General features: G+C 40.8%; 1 protein-coding gene across 4 annotated transcripts in view; it reads right to left on the reverse strand.

The window, feature by feature from the left end:
• si:ch73-252i11.1 (uncharacterized protein LOC553517 homolog) overlaps nt 1-19,604 on the reverse strand; it is a 35,410-nt gene that overhangs the window by 2,915 nt on the left and 12,891 nt on the right. For 2 of the 4 annotated variants that reach the window (XM_048268238.1, XM_048268240.1), the window contains exons 6-12: nt 6,817-6,982; nt 6,294-6,414; nt 5,673-5,769; nt 5,323-5,407; nt 1,698-1,828; nt 1,425-1,576; nt 140-1,071 (exon numbers count right to left, since the gene is read on the reverse strand). In XM_048268238.1, coding sequence (XP_048124195.1) covers nt 404-1,071; nt 1,425-1,576; nt 1,698-1,828; nt 5,323-5,407; nt 5,673-5,769; nt 6,294-6,414; nt 6,817-6,982 — 1,420 coding nt within the window. In that variant the 3' untranslated portion in view covers nt 140-403. Of the gene's footprint in view, nt 1-139; nt 1,072-1,424; nt 1,577-1,697; nt 1,829-5,322; nt 5,408-5,672; nt 5,770-6,293; nt 6,415-6,816; nt 6,983-19,604 lie in introns of those variants that run through there. The other 2 variants (XM_048268241.1, XM_048268239.1) reach the window with 2 other exon arrangements.

Genomic DNA, 19,604 nt, shown 5'->3' on the forward strand with positions numbered 1-19,604 from the left:
AATAATGTTTTTCACGTCAGTTTGCACCCCACCTGGCATGTCTCCGCGACCCACAGTTTGAGAAACGCTGCTCTAAGAGGACTTAGACAAACAAAAAACAAAGAACAAACACAAAATGATAAGTCTGCTTAAACTATCACAGAGTCAAAATGGTTTTATTATTCAACTAAATTTCAAAGCACAGGAAACAAAGGCGAGTAATCTGATTAACAGAGTGAAATAATCTGATGAACTCTCATCATGTGAAATTTGAAGGTGGTTTGAGGTGACGTTTTGTGGTCTCATACAATTAAATTCAATAACTGAGTAAGGCACTCTCAAATAGACATTATCTCAGGTCATCTCAATATCTCAGTCAATACCTTAGACATAGGAACTGAACTAGAACTTTAGAGCAAACAGTTCATGCCCTGTCATTCATATGGTCTTGTAACATCTTGAGTGCATGCTGCATTTTCTTGAGTGAATCTTCGATCCTGGATGCTGACGTGAGGCTTCGAGAAGGGGGCGGAGCTGGAGTCGGACCTCGCCCTGATGGTGTCGTCTGCTGTTGGGGCTGGAGAGAAGAGGCCAAAGTTGATCTTGACTTGAGAACTGAACCTTGGATCCTATCAGAAGGGGGGACTGTCCTGGCTGCTGAGGTGAGGCTTTGAGAGCGGGGTGGAACCGGCATTGGAACCCGAACTCGGCCCAATGGTGTTGTCTGCTGTTGGGGCTGAAGCGAAGAGACCGGAGTTGGTCTCACCCCAAGCGCGGAGGTGACTGAGGAACTTTGAAATGAGATAATCGAGGTCCTCTGAGGAACCGATTCTGCACGTTCCTCATACTTGATGAGGTATTCCGGGTATACCTGGTGCCTCTCGAAGATGACATATATGCTTGGGTCGAAAAGACTGTCCACACAACTATCATAAAATACTGTGTCCCCACTGCCCTTGGAAGGAGGACGGAGGTAGCTTGTGTGTCCTTGGGTAAAATCTCCAACCAAAACACGACAAACAAACAGAATCCTCGTGGACGATGGGTTGGTGTAACTGTGCGAGTACTTCGCATCTCGGGCAAAGTAACTTCCTGTAATGAAAGTGAAATCGCATCTACAACTGACACTCATAACATAGAAGGTTTTTGTAAGTTATATTTTTGGGGTTTTCCCCACCATTATTAGACAGAACAGTGAAGAGAAGACAGAAAAACAAGTGGATGAGTGGGAACGGTAAATGACCTCAGGTCGGACACAGACCTGGGTCCCCATGGGCACTGAGCCCGCATATGGTACATGACTCAGGCGTTACCGCTACGCCGCAGCAACCCCCCTGACATCAGCGTTTCGCACTTCTGATGCACATAAACAAACAATCAGGAAGGAAATTGAAGAGGGAGAATAGGGGAAACAATGTTAGCATTCTCTTAAAACAACAACAAACCTTTCCCATATGCAGTCCCGTGAGTCCCACAGATCCTCCAGTCAAAGTTGTTGTGGCAAATGGTGTCAACATGCTTGGAATCTGTCCCGTGGAAAAGCTGCTTCTCCATCACATTAAGGCCTCTGTTGTTTTTCTTCATGAAGTCTTTTTGCCTAATTGATACCATGAACAAAAAAATAGAAATCATTTCAAACTGACAGTAAAACAGAACGGCGCCAAAAGTGATTTGGGTCGCAGCATGTCCTAAAGTACAACTATTGGAAGACGCCATACCATTGGAAGACTTCCCAGAGTGCTTTGTTCTGGATTCGTTCAATCGACACCATGTTGAAGCCCCTCATGGTTGTGTTGAAAAGTGCCATGATCTGCTTGTATTCATTAGTGCTGCTCGGCATACTCACTCTCTGTGTGTACAGACATGGATTATATTTAATATACACATTTATGGTGTTATTTTCACAACTGTAAACTTCAGGGGTGTGTAGCAAAGATAAAGAAAAAATAAGATTAAAGAAAATATAAAATAACATTATAGCATATTACAATAAGGCCTAAAGAAAACTAATTTATAATAGAGCAAAGTAGATGTTGCCTATAGACCAGGGCTCTACACTAACATTTTTTTTCAGGAGCACTTGTGCACCCAAGTTAAAAAATGTAGGAGCACAGACAAAAAATTGGGCGCACAGTCAGTTCTGTACTTAACTTACACATAATCTAACATTATACTGCAGCTAACAGTTAAACATGCCAGTGCACCAATTGCGAATATTAAGAATGACTGACAACATTTAGGCTACAGGAAACAGGATTTTAAAGATCAGTGCCTACTTTATTTTCAGTCTGTTCTATTTTCCTACATTTGTACATGGCACATTGCCATATTTGCATTTAGCCTGTATATCAAGTATCCTGCCAAATGTAGGCTAATTTATTTATTTGTGAATCCATCTATAGCTAAACCAAATATGCCCATGGTGACCTATCTGACTGCATACTGCCTAATACTACTACTAAAACAGTCCATTTTCTCTTCCACAAAACCCAACATAGGCTAATCAAGGATATATCTTTTATACTTTTAGTTTTATTTGAAATATCTGCATTGATGGGGCAGTAGGCAAACGTTAGGCCTACTTTCGCTTTTGCACTTCAGCTTGCATTCGGTGTAAACAAACAAGCATCGTGAAGCCTGGAGTTGTCAGTAGCGTTCTACCTTTAAATAAAATGGGAGTATTACGGAGGCTACTTTTGTGCCGTTCGCTACAGCTATATTTTGCATATTGCAGCCAATACGTCAACTGGGCTAAAAGGCATGTTAGGTTACCTTTCCTTCTCTCACTGCATTCTCAGAATCTCATCCTGTTCCTCCTATATCCAATGAATTCGTGGATAGAAGAACTAATTTCTTCAATCTTGCATCTTGGCTGGCTAGTGTAACTTTCCCGCTTTTCTCTCTGGATCTTGGATTTGATAGAAGAGACTACTAGCGAGCCACAACGCCAAACTGCTAACGTTGATGGGAGGTGTAGTATTTATGCTGCATTCGCGACGGATTATATGGTTTGCACCAGTAATGTTTCGATGTTGCGTGTATTTTGTAGACAAACATTGACATGGTTAGAAGTCATTCGCACCAGTGCGCCTAAATATTTTTTTGCACTCAAGCTTTGCATCATTTTACTCCGCATGATCTCTTGAAGTGAAATGGGCGCACTGTAGAGCCCTGCTATAGACCTACACAAGACTAAACCAAATATGGCTGAAATATATAGGCCATCATGATCATTTTGCCAACAGTGACGCAGAACCATGGATTTTTTCCATTTATAAAATGTTTTGTTTATAACTTAAACCAACATTGAGTTAAAATGTTGACTAAATTATTTACTATACTCCTACTTGATGATAATATATAGCCTGCCCCCTAAAATGTCCAGCATACTCGCCGCACCCGACCGGTAGCGCGACAATTTGACGTCAAAATTGCGTCATTTCCTCTGTCGCACGAGAAATTTCAGCCTCCGCAGGCAGGTCGTGCACCAGAGATTTTTTTTCAGATGCGCGTGACAAGCAGGATGAGCTTGAAGCCAAGATCAGGGAGCATGCGTGCCTCTATACAGACATCAACCAGGCATTTCATATAGCCTAGCCCACATCTTAAATAAACATGTTTGAATAGTCAGTTTGAGAAGAGAGGGAAATTAACCTGGTTAGGTTACCAGCAAGAGTTCGTGATTTTTAAATAGTCTACTGGATAAGTTAATGAAGAGAGAGGGAATTAAGATGAAAGACCTAGGACCCAGGGACATGCCAAAAATCCAGCAAAAGGTAACAAAGATATTTATTTTCAACCAAAGGATATCTAAGACCTGAAAAAAAAATCTCATTCCACCTCAGGAAATTACACAAACTCATTTCTCAGCACCAGCCAGCTAGCACTTGCTAAAATTTCCCTCGGGATGAATAAAGTATCTATCTATCTATCTATCTAGCTGCACATACCTTGGAAACTAGATGGTAGTTGTGAATAGCAACCGAAGTCTGAAGTATCATCACAGAGGGTAGTTTTTACTGCCATTGAGGCCAATGCCAATTCAGGAGAATATTGCAACTAGTGTCGCGACCATCAGCGCGAGTACAAATGTTTTCCGGCACTCCCGTGACGTCCCATTGTCGCGCTACCGGTCAGGAGTGTAGAGTATGTTGAAGCCTTAACAGTCCTCTGGGCCTACGTACAAAATAGTGAATGATGTGATAGGCCTACTGATATTTTGATGCTGATTGTAGAGGTTGCAACTTGAACGTTGTTGATATTTCAGTTTCAAAGATAATCAAATTACATTGATTCCTCTCCTCCCAAAGTAACACTGTAGGTCCTACACCTCTCCTCCTAAAATAAATGGTAGTTAAGCTACTGCACCAGGATTGTATAGGCTAAGCAGCTACAACACTAGTTTTACAAGCGCACACTTGGAGAGCTAGGGTTAAAATGCGGACTGCGCCTTTAAATTGGCGACTTTTTATCTATCAGCACAATGCTACAGCAGGCAATTTCCACTAAATATTCAGCTCAATATTATGTGCAAGACGTTTACTAAGTATGCCAAAGCTTTGATCTCGCACCGTCACCATAACGTTACGTTTTCTCATCGTGAGATGGCATCCTGAAATATGTTTTAGACAAGGGGCGCAAGGTTCACGGAGGTGAACGGCTGGACAAACCCGAAATGACAAGGTGTTAACTAAACAATGTAGTAGGCCTAAGGTAGACAGGCTTTGAAAACCTGTAAGGTTAGGCTAGTCTGTCACAGCTAACTTCAAGCACAGCTTACACGCGCAGAAATTAAAATTCAATATCAGCATCACGAGATTCATTATCGGAAAATCCTGACAGCGAACCCGATGCAAAGCCATAACGAGGGGGGGAAAAACTTGACTACGTCAGGCTACCGTTTCATGGCTTCTGCTGCGAAACTAGTGCGCCACACACACTGAACTTGAATCAAGCATTCTTCAGAACGCAGCTGATCAACCCCTCTACTTTAACTTTTTAATGAAATCCACTAGTAAACGGAATACACTACTTGCGGCGTGATATTCGGAAAGATGTGGAGCACAAAACCCGTCGTCATTGTCAGCGGCCTGTTATAACGATGGCCTGTGTTATGCAGAAATATTGCCTACCGACAGCCCCCCCTCTAAAACCTAATCGGATCTCATTTTCAAGTCAAAAAAAATAATAACGGAATTCCGTTTAAAAACGGAAGAATCACACCCCAGAGGGTAACGATTAATATTTCTTGAGGGTTTTATGTCAAACAGCCATGCAATTTTCAGCAGCAAAAATATCTGTATTATACATACAACATATCTACCTTAGTGTCTCTATATCTACCTTATAGCCAGTCTCTGGAGTCTGTGCTTTGTCCCAGTGTGCAGGCAGTGCTTTGAAGTTTGACCGATTATTGGGAGCCTTTTTACTGTAAAAAAAAAGTTTATAAATGATAATAAAAAATAACATCGGATTCATTTGTGGAAAAAAATGAATACAAAGACACACAAAAATATCACAACAATAACATTAAATAATGCTATGCAAATTGATGAAATAGAACTGATCATTTACAATTGATCAAAAGTCACAATTCAATTTAAATCTCGACAGAGTGAATTGTGTAACAATAAAAAAACAACAGCATCTGTATCCCCGGCATTTTAAGAGCCAGGAACCTCAAAAGCAAATACCTGGTTTTGATAGTCTGTGCATCAGCTGCAGACACAAACACAGGCCGCCTTCTGACTAGCTTTTTGGTAGCATAGTGCGTGTTGGTCTGAATCATATCTGCAAAAGATATATAAAAAAAGTTTGTGGTCAATCTCTTCAGTTAGGGCAAAGCAAACAATCCCTTCTGTGATCATTTGAGTGCATCCTTTAAACATTACCTCATGAATTTAATCCACATAATCAGTCCTAGAAGTACTCTGAAAGCCACCAATGTCAGACATATCTTTATCTTTACCTTAGCCTGATGCCACAGGCCAAACATTTACCTCAGACAACTATGCACCGAATCACATTGAGATAATTCTCACCAAACATGCAATTTGAATAAAACAAAAATCTGAATGGATTGTCAAACCACAACTGAACATCACATACATGGTAAAGCCAAGTTATACACCACACCAACATACTTTCAGGTCTCCTACTATACACTGATATTAAAACATTCTAGCTAACATACAATGCTGTTTCATTACTGGGGGTGTGGGTTGGTGGGGTGGGGTGTGTGTAAGTGTGTGTGTGTGTGTGTGTGTGTGTGTGTGTGGGGGGACGACGACGACGACATGGAATGCGTCTGGTACCTTGGAAACAGAGCTTATATTTCTGAGATCCGGCTGTGAACTCCACCACTGCACTGGGATCCTCTTGATACTTCTGCTCGAAGTCTTCACTCGTGATGGAAGCTGAGCTGTGACCTCCTTCCTACCAAACCACATCATAACCTCTTTATATGTATATGACTAAACAATTTTGATTCAAAAGGCAATAAGGTTTTATATATATATATATACACACATATATATATACACACACACACACAGCTAGCACTCTTCTAAATGGACAGATACATATAAGGCTTTGCATTTGCATGACTAGCACAATTCTAGATAAACAAATACATAAGACATTATACAGGCCCAGTATCCCGTATATAGATTAAGCCTAGTCTTAGACTGAAGGCAAACTTCAATGAAAATCTCCAACTGAAAAAAGCTTTTAGTCTAGACTAGGACTAAACATTATCCATTAAGATTATTCTAACTAAACAGATACATATGGTATCTACACGACTAAAGCAATCATGGTTGTGTATATTTTTCTTACTGCTGTGGCGTACTGGATCCAGTTTCCGAATTCATCCTCCCAGTACCAGGCCCACTCGGTGGTGAGAATGAAGGAGGGCTGCAACACGGATGACAAAGTGGAGATCCGGCGGACCCGACGCAGGCCACACGTCATCGTGTCAAAGCACACAGGCTCCACTCCCTTACTGCAATGAGACATCACAGGGCTTTAACACATAAGTTATCATATATTTGAGGCCACCATACAACATTTTCCTTTTACAAATCTTAAACAGCTCAGCTCACACCTTAATTCCAGCACAGTGTCTAAGAAATGTAAGCCTTGACATTATGCGGAAGATGTAAAAAAGCAAAAATACAATTACAAGTACAGTGGATTGTGAATGTGTATTAGTGACAATACAGTGAGATTATTAGGTTTTAGTTCCTACCAAACCACATAGAAAGTGCTCTTTCATTATCTAATCATGTCATTATCTCATTGTCAGTCACTGTGTGGGTAGCAAGTTTGCAACTATATTAGTTATGAAATATCCGTATTCGAATATGTATAAACGATTCGGATTTTAAAGAGCCATGTTGTGTAGCGCATTTTTTATATAGTTATTTAGCATATGATGAGACCATTTTTTTTTTGCCATCCGATCCAGTAGCGGGCACTCTAAGCGTATTGCAGCATAGGTCCATGACAAAATCAAGCGAATAATAGTATCCTGAAAATGGATAACGCACAGAGCAGCCAGCCTGAGCGGCAAATTGCGACACCAAGTCATCTTAAAAGTGGTGTCTGGAAATGGTTTGGGTTCTATCGTAGATAGTAAAATAATAGACAAAGAGGCCGTTTGTCGACTTTGCAAAAAGCAGTTCAGCTATATATCCTCGACATCCAATCTCCGCGCTCACCTATCAAGGTACCATCCAAATGAGGCAGCGCAGTCGGAACAGACGACCACAGCATCGCCAGGCGTCCAAAATCGCATGGCTACATACTTTGCTCCACAACCGGCACCTTGTCAGATGCCTGTGAAAAAGCCATCACTGATAAGATGGCAAGGTTTATTTTCTGGGACATGAGACCTATGAGTGTCATTTCTGGAGACGGGTTTCAGGATCTCATAAAGGAACTGGAGCCACGATATACAATTCCGTGTCGCACCACAATGTCGGGCCGCATAGTTAAGATTTATGACACCACACGAGAAAATATTAAGACCCTACTGAAGGACAAGACGCTGGCTCTGACCACAGATGGGTGGACATCGCTGGCGACACATGCTTATGTGACAGTCACTGCTCACTTCATATCCGACTGTTGGGAGCTGGAGAATTTCGTTCTTTGCACTAAAGAGCTCATGTCGCAGAGAGCATAAGCGACACCCTGGACCAATGGAACATATCACATGAAAAAGTTGTAGTAGACACCGCTGACTACTGCCTGTTGGAGGCAAAGCAGGAGCTTCTGGGCCTAAAAAAGGAAAAACTTATTAATGATTACATTACGAGATGAAACACGACCTATGACATGATCTGCCGGGCCTCCGAACATCAGGCAGCCGTGGCCGCAGTAATTAAAAAAAAAAAAAAAAATGTCCCACTTAGAGTTAAGCACGTTGGAGTGGACTGTGGTTGAGCAACTTAAGGACACTTTGAAACCATTCAAAATTGCTACTCAGGCCCTCTCCACCGATGCCTACCCTACAGTATCTGCGGTCCTACCTCTTCAACATGTTAAGCTGTCTCAGCTGAACACTCCTGACGCAACACAGAGAGCAGCTATCAAAGAAGTTAAAGGTAGGCTGGTGTAGGTCTTCTATTCATTTTAGCAGAGGCTAAAGCTTAACATGACCAGCCTAATTTCCCAAGCTTATTAATATAACCTATCAAAATATGACAGTTAACAACATGAGCCAAAAACAAAACAATTAGTGTGTCTATAATCATTCATGATTAATTCATTTTATTATTTCCATTCGTCTTAGCCAAGATGATCGACAATTTCAAAGCGCGCTACAGTCAGAACAACCCCGAATGGATGCTTCTCAATAAAGCGGCTCTTCTGGACCCCCGGTTCAGCCGCTTGGTTCACCTTTCGTCTGGGCAGAAACACCTTGTAATTGAAAGCTTATCTCAGGAGCTGAGGGAAGCTGAGATCGACGGCGACTGTGCGCAAGAGATGGAAGACGTGGCTCCGCCGGCCTTGTGTGCCATGGGAAGCTTGTTTGGGGACATATATAACTCTATCAACTCGGGCTCACGTACCAATAATGGTATCCAGGAGCTTAAAAACTACATGACTGAACCTTCTCTCCCTGCAGACAGTAACACACTGCATTGGTGGAGAGACACGGGCTGCAAAACAATACCCGCTTCTGTCAACATTGACGCGCAAATACCTGTGTGTGCCAGCCACGTCTGTGCGCTCCGAACGTGTGTTCTCCACCGCAGGTAACATCGTGAATAAAAAGAGAGCTGCACTTGATCCAGATCATGTTGATAGATTGGTGTTTTTAGCAAACAACATTAAAAAATTAATTTTGCAGATAGCCTTACTCCTGCTGCTGTCACGTTTAAGTCGTTACGTTATTGTTAAGCTGTTTAAGTTGTCACGTTATTGTATGTGCTCTGCAGCTCCGATTCCGTTTTTTTCCATTGCATAGCCTATTTTGTGATGTGCATAGTGGCACCTGATTAAGTTGATAATCTGTTTCAAGATTGTTTTTAGACAGGCTATGGCCCAAGTCCTGTTTATGTCTTCTTTTGTCACGTAATAAATTTGAATCTCCGTTACGGTGTTTTTTTTCCGGGGGGGTGGGGGGGTCGTAAATATCCAAATATATTCGAATACGTTGCTTGGTATTTGAAATCCGTTTGAACTTGATTTTTCGAAAAAGTGACAGCCCTAAACTCTATGAATTCAAATAGATGTAGTACATTATGTAATTCTGTGGTGTATGATATTAAGGCGTTTCAGGTTTTTATTTTATATCAATAATTCTATGCATCTTTGAATCTCATACTGGGAAGAAAGTGGAGAGTTTCTGGACCCCATCTTGCACCCAAACGCAATTGACTTTGTACACCGACGCATGTATCAATCCTATTTTGCACCCGATGCGCAGTGGACTTTTTTTTACCTCCGCAGACGCATGTCGGTAAATGATGGAATAAACTTGCGCTCCTGCGGGCGGCTCAGCGAAAAGAGGAAAAACCTAGTCTAAAGTCAATGGTGCGCTTCAAGTGTTTGGATAGGTCAGTAAACTGCATGTGCCGACAGGGTATATACAGACATTCTTAAGTTGAATTTAATACCTTTTAATACCTTTTTTAATACCTTCACAATATTGTTTAATACCAACACGACTTCGAGCTGCAACTAGCGGCAACTTTTCGAAATTCAGTGTTGGGGGTGACTAATTATAAAATAACAGATTACGGTCATTTTTGTTACTTAACTTTCTGAGTAAGAAATTGTAGCAATGCTTACAATTCAAATCAAGTATCTTATTACAGTTACTGGATACTTTGTTCCTTTTTTGCTTCAATAAAAACACTGGCCTATACACAATTATTTGTTATTTAATCCTAACCCAAGATAAAAAAGTTATTTCATTGTTATGTGTAGGACGAGCACACACCACTTCTCCAGCACTACACTCTTTCTATCTCAATCAAGACAAAATGACAAATAAAAATAAGAAAAGGTATACTGGACTTTCTTCTAAAAAGGCCCACGACCATACGCAGTACACACACACACACCCTTGCTGTCTCATATAATTTGCCAGTGAAGGTATCACATTCAAAAATAGGCTGTCACATTGTACAAAAATACTAATTATTAATTGGGTGCTGCTGGAGAATGTGGGCCCCATGTGATAAAATACTTTTGGGCCTGCATGCTCCCTGTGACGAAATTTTTTAAAAATAACCCCTTAAATGGTGACTTCTGGGGAATTTTGTGGAAACTAATTGACAAATTGACTTAAAATATATTATATTATAATATATTGATAGCATATTACTATACAGCCTATACAAACCTACACAGGTTCTTATATTCAACTAATTTTAAGCAAGTCTATTGGGACTTTGATCTCATCACATACTAGATCAAGGGAGTAACCCTATAGCTCCTGAGCAAGCTTTGAATAATGTAAAGGTAACACCTGTTAAACTAACCTTAACATGACATTTACTGAGGGTAGAAAATGTTAAATCTTATCTTAAACCTTATCTTAATAGCCTAAACAAAGCAACACTGGCAGGGCTATATTTAACCTATATTCTGTAGTCAAGGCAGGGGTAGCTCATTGCAAATAACTCCTTATAACATGTGCATATGTTTACATGTTATATTCTTGTTTTTTTTTCCCTTTCATTTAATTATATATTTGTTTGAATGAAAAGGCCTTCTGCCTTTATGGGGACTTTTAATTTGAAAATGGGTTATTGTGATACTGTATGTAGGCTAGGCCTAGTTTAGGCTATGTCTGCTGCTCTTACAGCCTGTGTGCTGTGTCACTGAAAATGTGATGGCGCAAATTGGATGACAATGACAGCTGGTAGCGTAGACTTACTGATAGTTAGGGAAAGTTAGACTTTTTTTCCGCCAATCTGCAAAAAAATTTCTTACCAATAGCTTTTTTTACTATGTGTTCCTATAGGTGTCTAGTAACACTTCCCAATTTATCCATGGCCAAATCCTCGGGGAAACACCTGGAGAGCCCATCAAGTTTGGGGTGCCCAGAGGGACTGGGCGAAAATAATGAAAACATTTTGTTGACCAATATTAGCTTTTGAGATGTCTAACTAGGGGTTTTTAGGGGTGCTGAATCTATCCCAGCCATTAGTTTTGAGTAAAAATTACTCCAAGTCCATAAAAAATCCATAACAAGTGGTTTTATTGAACAATTACAAAACAAAACTTTCTTAATCAGTTTAAAATTTAACAAACCTCATCCCTCAACTCCCCTGCACTTCCTCACTCCTGTTATCTGTTACATGTTGCTCACTGTCCACCCTCAACGTTGGACACTCTTTTTTCTCTCTCTCTCTCTCTCTCTCTCTCTCTCTCTCTCTCTCTCTCTCTCTCTCACACACACACACACACACACATTTATGCACATTGACTCTCACAAACACATTCACAACCACACACCCACACAAACACATATGCACACGCTTACAAATAAAGTTCACACCTTCACTGATACTGTCTCTCTGTCTCTCTCTCTTACACACACACACACACACACACACAAATACACACACATGCAAAATGTCCTTTCTCACAAACACCATGTTGAGACAAAACTGTCTGTGATTATAGTACCAGTGTGTTACACGCAAAGTGTGTGTGTGTGTGTGTGTGTGTCAGAGGTGGAAAAAGTACGAAAATATTGTACTCAAGTAAAAGTACCAATACCATAATGAAATATTACTCAAGTACAAGTACCATTACCATAATGAAATATTACTCAAGTACCGATCTGAAAATGTACTCAAGTAAAAGTAAAAAGTAGTTCATTTAAAATGTACTTTAAGTAAAAGTTACTTAGTTACTTTTTTTTTTTTTTTTTTTGGGGTACCAGAACAACCAGTTTTACCAAAGACTTTCTAATGAGGAGATACAGCACTCAAAAAATCCTCCATAGTAATGCATGGGGTTAGTTTGTAACGCCAATATGGCAGTTGTCTACACATATCACAACCCTTCCGCGGCAAAACATCGACATACATTGAGCCAATCATGTGGTGTGTTGTAAAATACATTGAGCCAATCGTGGTGTGCTGTGAAGACATCGTGCCAATCCTCTGTTGTGATCTCGCTGCTGGAGCAAGATTGGTGTCGTGAAGCCTTACGCACACGCATTTCTGCTGAAATATATGCACGATAAGTGCCCAAAAAGTGTTGCAATATGGCCGCCGAGTGGAGGTACTTGCTTGAAAAGGACGTTGAGAAATGGAGATCTATGTGAAAAATCACCGGAGTTCTTTAAGTTTGAGCAGTAGTTGATTTTCAAAGTTAGTTGCACTCATCCTTAGGTCGCTTTGCAGTGAACAGTAATCCAGCACAACTGAAAAGCCCCTCACAGGCAGCTGAGGCAGGCAGGCCAATATTGAGTTGCAGAGAGTTTTTTTTTTTTTTATTTGGAAACGAGCAGAAGGTTCAGCAGATTAAAGGGCATCGTACTGGGGGGGAAAGAGGGAAGTATAGGGCCCCAATGGAGGAGAGGGCCCGTGAAAAGTGGAATACAGGGGGCACAACATTTTCACCAAGCATTAGTAATAACTCAGGTAATCCACACATAAAAAATCCAAACAACTCCATAAGTAGAGTCATGTAAGTGGAATAACACAGGGGAAAAGTATTGAACACGCTAAGAAAAAGCACTAAGGCAAGGAAAGGGAAGGAACGAGCTGGAATCTGTATAGAGAGTAGTTATCCTTTCTATCTGTGCAAATTAATATAAGCTTGGTTAGTAGCCTACATATTGATGGGCTATACAAAAGTTTTTCATTACCAAGGTGTCACACAAGAAACATTTCATGATGGATAAAAGCAAAAAGCTGCAACCTTATTGTTGCAAAACATATCAATGATTGGTTACAGATGCATTTCAAAACATCATAATCTTCCAGTAAGCAGCATGGGAGCCATTATCTGCAAGTGGAAGAAACATCACTGCATCATCAACCAGCCATGCACAGGATCTCCTCGTAATATTTCTGACCAGGGAGTCAGAAGGATAGTCAATTCCATGAGCCAAGGACCACTTGGAGAAAGCTCCAGAAAGACTTGAAGGCAGCCAATTCAATTAAATAGTTCTGGAAGTAACTAAAGATCAGGATTCACAAGAGGGACTCCTGGAATCTGTTTAGAACAATGGGACAAAATCAGACCTGATACTGCGACCAATAAGTTTTGTCATACAGGAAATGTCTTGAAGCTGTCTTTACAAACAAAGGCTTTTCCACAAAGTATTGAAGAAGAAATTTCAGTAGGCACATTCAATACTTTTTTCCTGTGTCATTCCACTTTAATACACAAAACTCTTATGTTTGGATTTTTTATATGTGTGTTAATATAATGTGTGGTGAAAATTTTGAATAGACTCATTGGAAGTTTAGGCTAATTACTGAAAAAAAAAAAAAAAAAAAAAAAAAGCATTCAATACTTATTTCCACCATATATTTATTTTACCTGAATATTTTAACTTCCAAATTAAATGTCAAAATGAATGTCAGACGAAATTTAAAGTTTGACTGACTGGATTTTGTATACAAATCATAGTGAAAACTGTGTAAGGTCACTCTCACTCTCCCTTGCTAAAGAGCTAATGGTTTAGTCCGCCTGCACGATTCATAAGGTAGTCTAGGCCTATCTTTTGTTTATTTAGTTGAGCATCGCTAGTAGTGGACCGATAATTGTTTCGCTGCTGGTGCAATGTCTTTCTCCAAGAAAGCCAAGTCAGGTTACTAAAAACAAAGGCCAAAACAGGAAAAAGAGAGACATCAAAATGAGGGGAAACAACTGCTAATAAACTTCTTTCCAAAGAAAGGTGAGCACAAACGTCAAAACACGAAATCCCATGGTGTTTGCTTAAATATCTCCGCAATCATTAGTGCTAAAACGAACTGAGACAACCGATTGGAATAGCGGAAAATACACTTTCATAAATTAGGCTAATCTGATGCATTTCGTGATCCAGTCTCCATCACTTTCAGAAAGACTGCATGGCGCCAGCTTGATTCATGTCCTGTTGTAGGCTACATGCTGATCATTATCACTAGTGGTTTAGGGCGCGATTTTTTTCTCTCCCTTTCCGTTTTCGTTAGTCTTAACGGATGGGATTTTTGATGTAGCGAAGTACAATACTTCACTCAAAATGTCTTTGAAATACCGATTTTATAAACTACTTAAAAAATACAAAATACACAGAAAAACTACTCAATACAGTAGCGTGAGTAAATGTATTTCGTTACTTTCCACCTCTGGTGAGTGTGTGTGTGTGTGTGAGAGAGTCCAATGCGGAGAGTGGACGGTGATCAACAAAATGTAAAACTCATGAGGATTAACTGAGTTAATATTTTTGTAAATATGTTATTATATCTTTTCATGGGATAACACTGAAGAGATGACGCTTTGCTAGAATGTAAAGTAGTCAGTGTACAGCTTGTATAACAGTGTAAATTTACTGTCCCCTCAAAATAACACAACAAGCAGCCATTAATGTCTAAACCGCTTGTGAGTACACCCCTGAAGTGAAAGTGAAAATGTTTAAATAGGGCCCAACAGGGCTTAAAATTCATTTTTCAAAATGGGGGGGGGGGGGAACTCCCCCCTTAGGTTATTCATGTAGGGGATTTACACAATTTGGGGGTCGATTCTGATACCAAGTCAAGAATTGCGATTTCAATACTTGATACTTTTTTTAAAAAAAGTGTTTGATTTTGGGGCCCCCACCACCCTGACGTCATCAGTAATATATACTGTAGTGGGATCATTCACAACAGTGGACATCCTAGATTCTGCTTGACTCTCTCCACACACACAAACACACACAGAAAATGATAGCTTATGTGATATGTTTCTATCATATATTTTTGAATTCATATAGAGTGTATTTATTTAATAATGCATTTTTTAAAGTATAGCATTTTACTAGTAATTACTACTAGCTATACATATTTAGTCATTTGAATGCCTCATATTGACGTTTAACCTATAACACTTAGGCATATCTTTAATGTGGTGTGTAGGTCCAATTGAGTGCACATTGGTGATGAGTAGGTGTAATTGAGTGCCTGTCACTTTAAGAAAATACCTGAGAGTAATTCTATGGAGTAATTAGCCCCCCTTCAACCTGACGGTTTTAGGCTGTAGTCGCTAGTGAATAAAAGTTGTGCATAGTGCGGTATGTGTATGCAAATCATTATGTTTTCTATGTCATTAGATACAATAAATGTTGACATGTCGAAGACAATCTTTCTGGGATCAAGTGTTGACGTGACCTGAGCTAGCAGGATAGTTACCAAGGAGCTCTTTCCAGATGTAAAAGTTTGCCATGGTAGCGTAGCCTATTTGCATAAGCGCAAAGTGGTTCTCTCTCTCTCTCTCTCTCCGTGTGTGTGTGCGTCTGCATGAGGCTATGTTCAATTCAACTCGGTAGTTGATCAGTCCGGTCAATAGCACCGCATTCACGCCACTTAATGATTAGGCTATATTAACGTCATCAGACAGGCTGTAAAAGTGTATGCGGGAATTTCTCGCATTATGATGGCTAGAGTTGCGGGACTTGAACAAATTATGCGCAATACCCGCAATCCCGCAGTGAAATTTAAGCCCTGGGGCCCAATTAGCCATTTTCCCTCTGCGGTGTCATGTGACTCGTTAGTGTTACAAGTTCTCAGGTGTGAATGTGGAGCAGGTGTGTTAAATGTGGTGTTATCGCTCTCACACTCTCATACCTGTCACTGGAAATTCAACATGGCACCTCATGGCAAAGAACTCTCTGAGGTTCTGAAAAAAATAATTGTTGCTCTACATATCCATATGTTGTCTTTGGAAAGTAGACGTATGAGTGATGCCAGCATTGCTGCAGAGGTTGAAGGGGTGGGGGTCAGCCTGTCAGTCCTCAGATCATACACCGCACGCTGCATCAAATTGGTCTGCATGGCTGTCGTCCCAGAAGGAAGCCTCTTCTAAAGATGATGCACAAGAAAGCCCGCAAACAGTTTGCTGAAGACAAGGAGACTAAGGACATGGATAACTGTAACCATGTCCTGTGGTCTGATGAGACCAAGATAAACTTATTTGATTCAGATGGTGTCAAGTGTGTGTGGCGGGAACCAGGTGAGGAGTACAAAGACAAGTGTGTCTTGCCTACAGTCAAGAATGGTGGTGGGAGTGTCATGGTCTGGGGCTGCATTAGTTCTGCACTGGGAGCTACAGTTCATTGAGGGAACCATGAATGCCAGCATGTACTGTGACATACAGAAGCAGAACACGATCCCCTCCCTCGGAAACTGGGCCCTACGGCAGTATTCCAGAATGATAACGACCCCAAACACACCTCCAAGACGACCACTGCCTCGCTAAAGAAGCTGAGGGTAAAGGTGATGGACTGGCCAAGCATTATTCCAGACCTAAACCCTATTGAGCATCTGTGGGGCGTCCTCAAATGGAAGATGGAGGAGTGCAAGGTCTCTAACATCCACCAGCTCCATGATGTCACCATGGAGTGGAAGAGGATTCCAGTGGCAACCTGTGAAGCTCTGGTGAATTCCATGGCCAAGAGGGTTAAGGCACTGCTGGAAAATAATGGTGGCCACACAAAATATTAACACTTTAGGCACAATTTGGACATTTTCACTTAGGGGTGTACTCACTTTTGGTGCCAGCGGTTTAGACATTAATGGCTGTGTGTTGAGTTATATTGAGGGGACAGCACATGTACACTGTTATACAAGCTGTACACTCACTACTTTACATTGTAGCAAAGTGTTATTTCTTCAGTGTTGTCCCATGAAATATTTACAAAAATATTAACTCAGTTAATCCTCATGAGTTTTACATTTTGTTGATCACCATCCACTCTCCGCATTGGTCTCTCTCTCTCTCTCTCTCTCTCTCTCTCTCTCTCTCTCACTTTGCGTGTAACACACTGGTACTATAATCACAGATAGTTTTGTCTCAACATGGTGTGTGTGAGAAAGGACATTTTGCATGTGTGTGTATTTGTGCGTGTGTGTGAGAGAGAGACAGAGAGAGACAGTATCAGTGAAGGTGTGAACTTTATTTGTAAGTGTGTGCATATGTGTTTGTGTGGGTGTGGGTGGGTGGGTGGATGTGAATGTGTTTGTGAGAGAGTCAATGTGCATAGATGTGTGGTTGTGAATGTGTTTGTGAGAGAGTCAATGTGCATAAATGTGTGTGTGTGTGAGAGAGAGATAGATAGAGAGAGAAAAGAGTGTCCAATGTTGAGGGTGGACAGTGAGCAACATGTAAAACTCATGAGGACAACATAACTAGTGTCAAGCCTTAGAAACTACCTCCGACTACAGGAGGTGCAGCATAGCACTCTCTGCGGGCATATCTCCAGACCAGAGATTGGCTACTGCTACAAAATCCATCACTAGATGTCCTTGAGTGTGGATAGAAACAAGGAGAACATGATTATGCACCAGTCACACCAGATCCCATTGCATCAGACTACCTTCTGAAGTTTGTCAGCTGCAACTGTGCAGGCGTCTTTGACACTCTCAGGTGCTGCTGTAAAAAGCAAGGAGTCAAGTGTATTTTGCTTGTTGGAACTGTCATGGTAACTTGCCAGAACATCAACCAGCCAGAAGATAACAGGAGTGAGGAAGTGCAGGGGAGTTGAGGGATGAGGTTTGTTAAATTTTAAACTGATTAAGAAAGTTTTGTTTTGTAATTGTTCAATAAAACCACTTGTTATGGATTTTTTATGGACTTGGAGTAATTTTTACTCAAAACTAATGGCTGGGATAGATTCAGCACCCCTAAAAACCCCTAGTTAGACATCTCAAAAGCTAATATTGGTCAACAAAATGTTTTCATTATTTTTAAGCCCAGTCCCTCTGGGCACCCCAAACTTGATGGGCTCTCCAGGTGTTTCCCCGAGGATTTGGCCGTGGATAAATTGGGAGGTGTTACTAGACACCTATAGGAACACATAGTAAAAAAAGCTATTGGTAAGAATTTTTTCAGATTAGCGAAAAAAAAGCCTAACTTTCCCTAACTATGATAGCTTCAATGACGCATATTTATGTGGAGGCAGTAGCCCTACGTGGCCGATGAGCCAGGCAGTCGACTCTTCCACCTCTGATTACGTCCGCCCATTCTTGTTTGCTGGCTAGTAGACTCCAGAGTAGTAGAAAAACGGCTCTGGTAGACTCCATATGTGACCTGACGCCATTCACTCCCATCCAGGGGCATTTATTGTCTTTTTACAGACGTGGTAATAAGCCTCTTGGCTTTTGCCAACTAGCCTAAGCCAGTCTTTGAATCTCGAGTCCTCTAACCAAATGTCAGAAAAAAAAAAAAAATTCCCATGACATCGTCAATGGTAGCGAACTTTTGGCAACAAGTTTAGGCAGTAAGCCAGCCGTATATCCAGTTTGAGGGGGCGCTAAAAGTTTTTACTGCGAAAGCACACTGACATATTGCTCAGGTCCTACTCGCACATATAAATAATATAATATAAATAAATTCACGCGAATTTTAGGAGATAGGCCTGCACTTAACACAAATGGAAAACATCATAGTTAGTGGTTCGAAAATTGAATACCTCATCAGATGACGTTTATTACTTTTTATTACTTTTAAATGGCCTTAAATTTGGCTAATTTCATTTACTACCTTTTAATACTTTTTACAACCCCGCGGACACCCTGTTGCCATTTAACCTAAATGCCCAAGCAGCAGCACGGGAGAGTAGAGCTTATCTGACAGAAGAGCTGCATTGTCTATAGTGAGGTAAGCAAATCTCGGTGTAATGTATTGTAAACTGCATTGCAAAAATATCACCATGCATTCATAACCTCATGATTCAGTGAGTGTGAGCCCAAAACATGTATGTCTTTGGGACATTTCTTTATTTACATTTTGTCAAAAAGAAAAATGCCAGTCGTGGAAACAATTGTGGCAATTTCCTCCCACGCCTGTTTAACCACAGCTAATTTGGGTGGGTTTCTCCCATCCCCATACAATACCACTTCTCTGTCTTTTACGTCTCCTTGGCAAACTGCTCCTGGCTGGCGCCTGGCAAATCTGCCATTATA

Source organism: Alosa alosa, chromosome 17, assembly GCF_017589495.1.
Source record: "Alosa alosa isolate M-15738 ecotype Scorff River chromosome 17, AALO_Geno_1.1, whole genome shotgun sequence".
In the NCBI taxonomy this organism is placed as follows: domain Eukaryota; kingdom Metazoa; phylum Chordata; class Actinopteri; order Clupeiformes; family Clupeidae; genus Alosa; species Alosa alosa.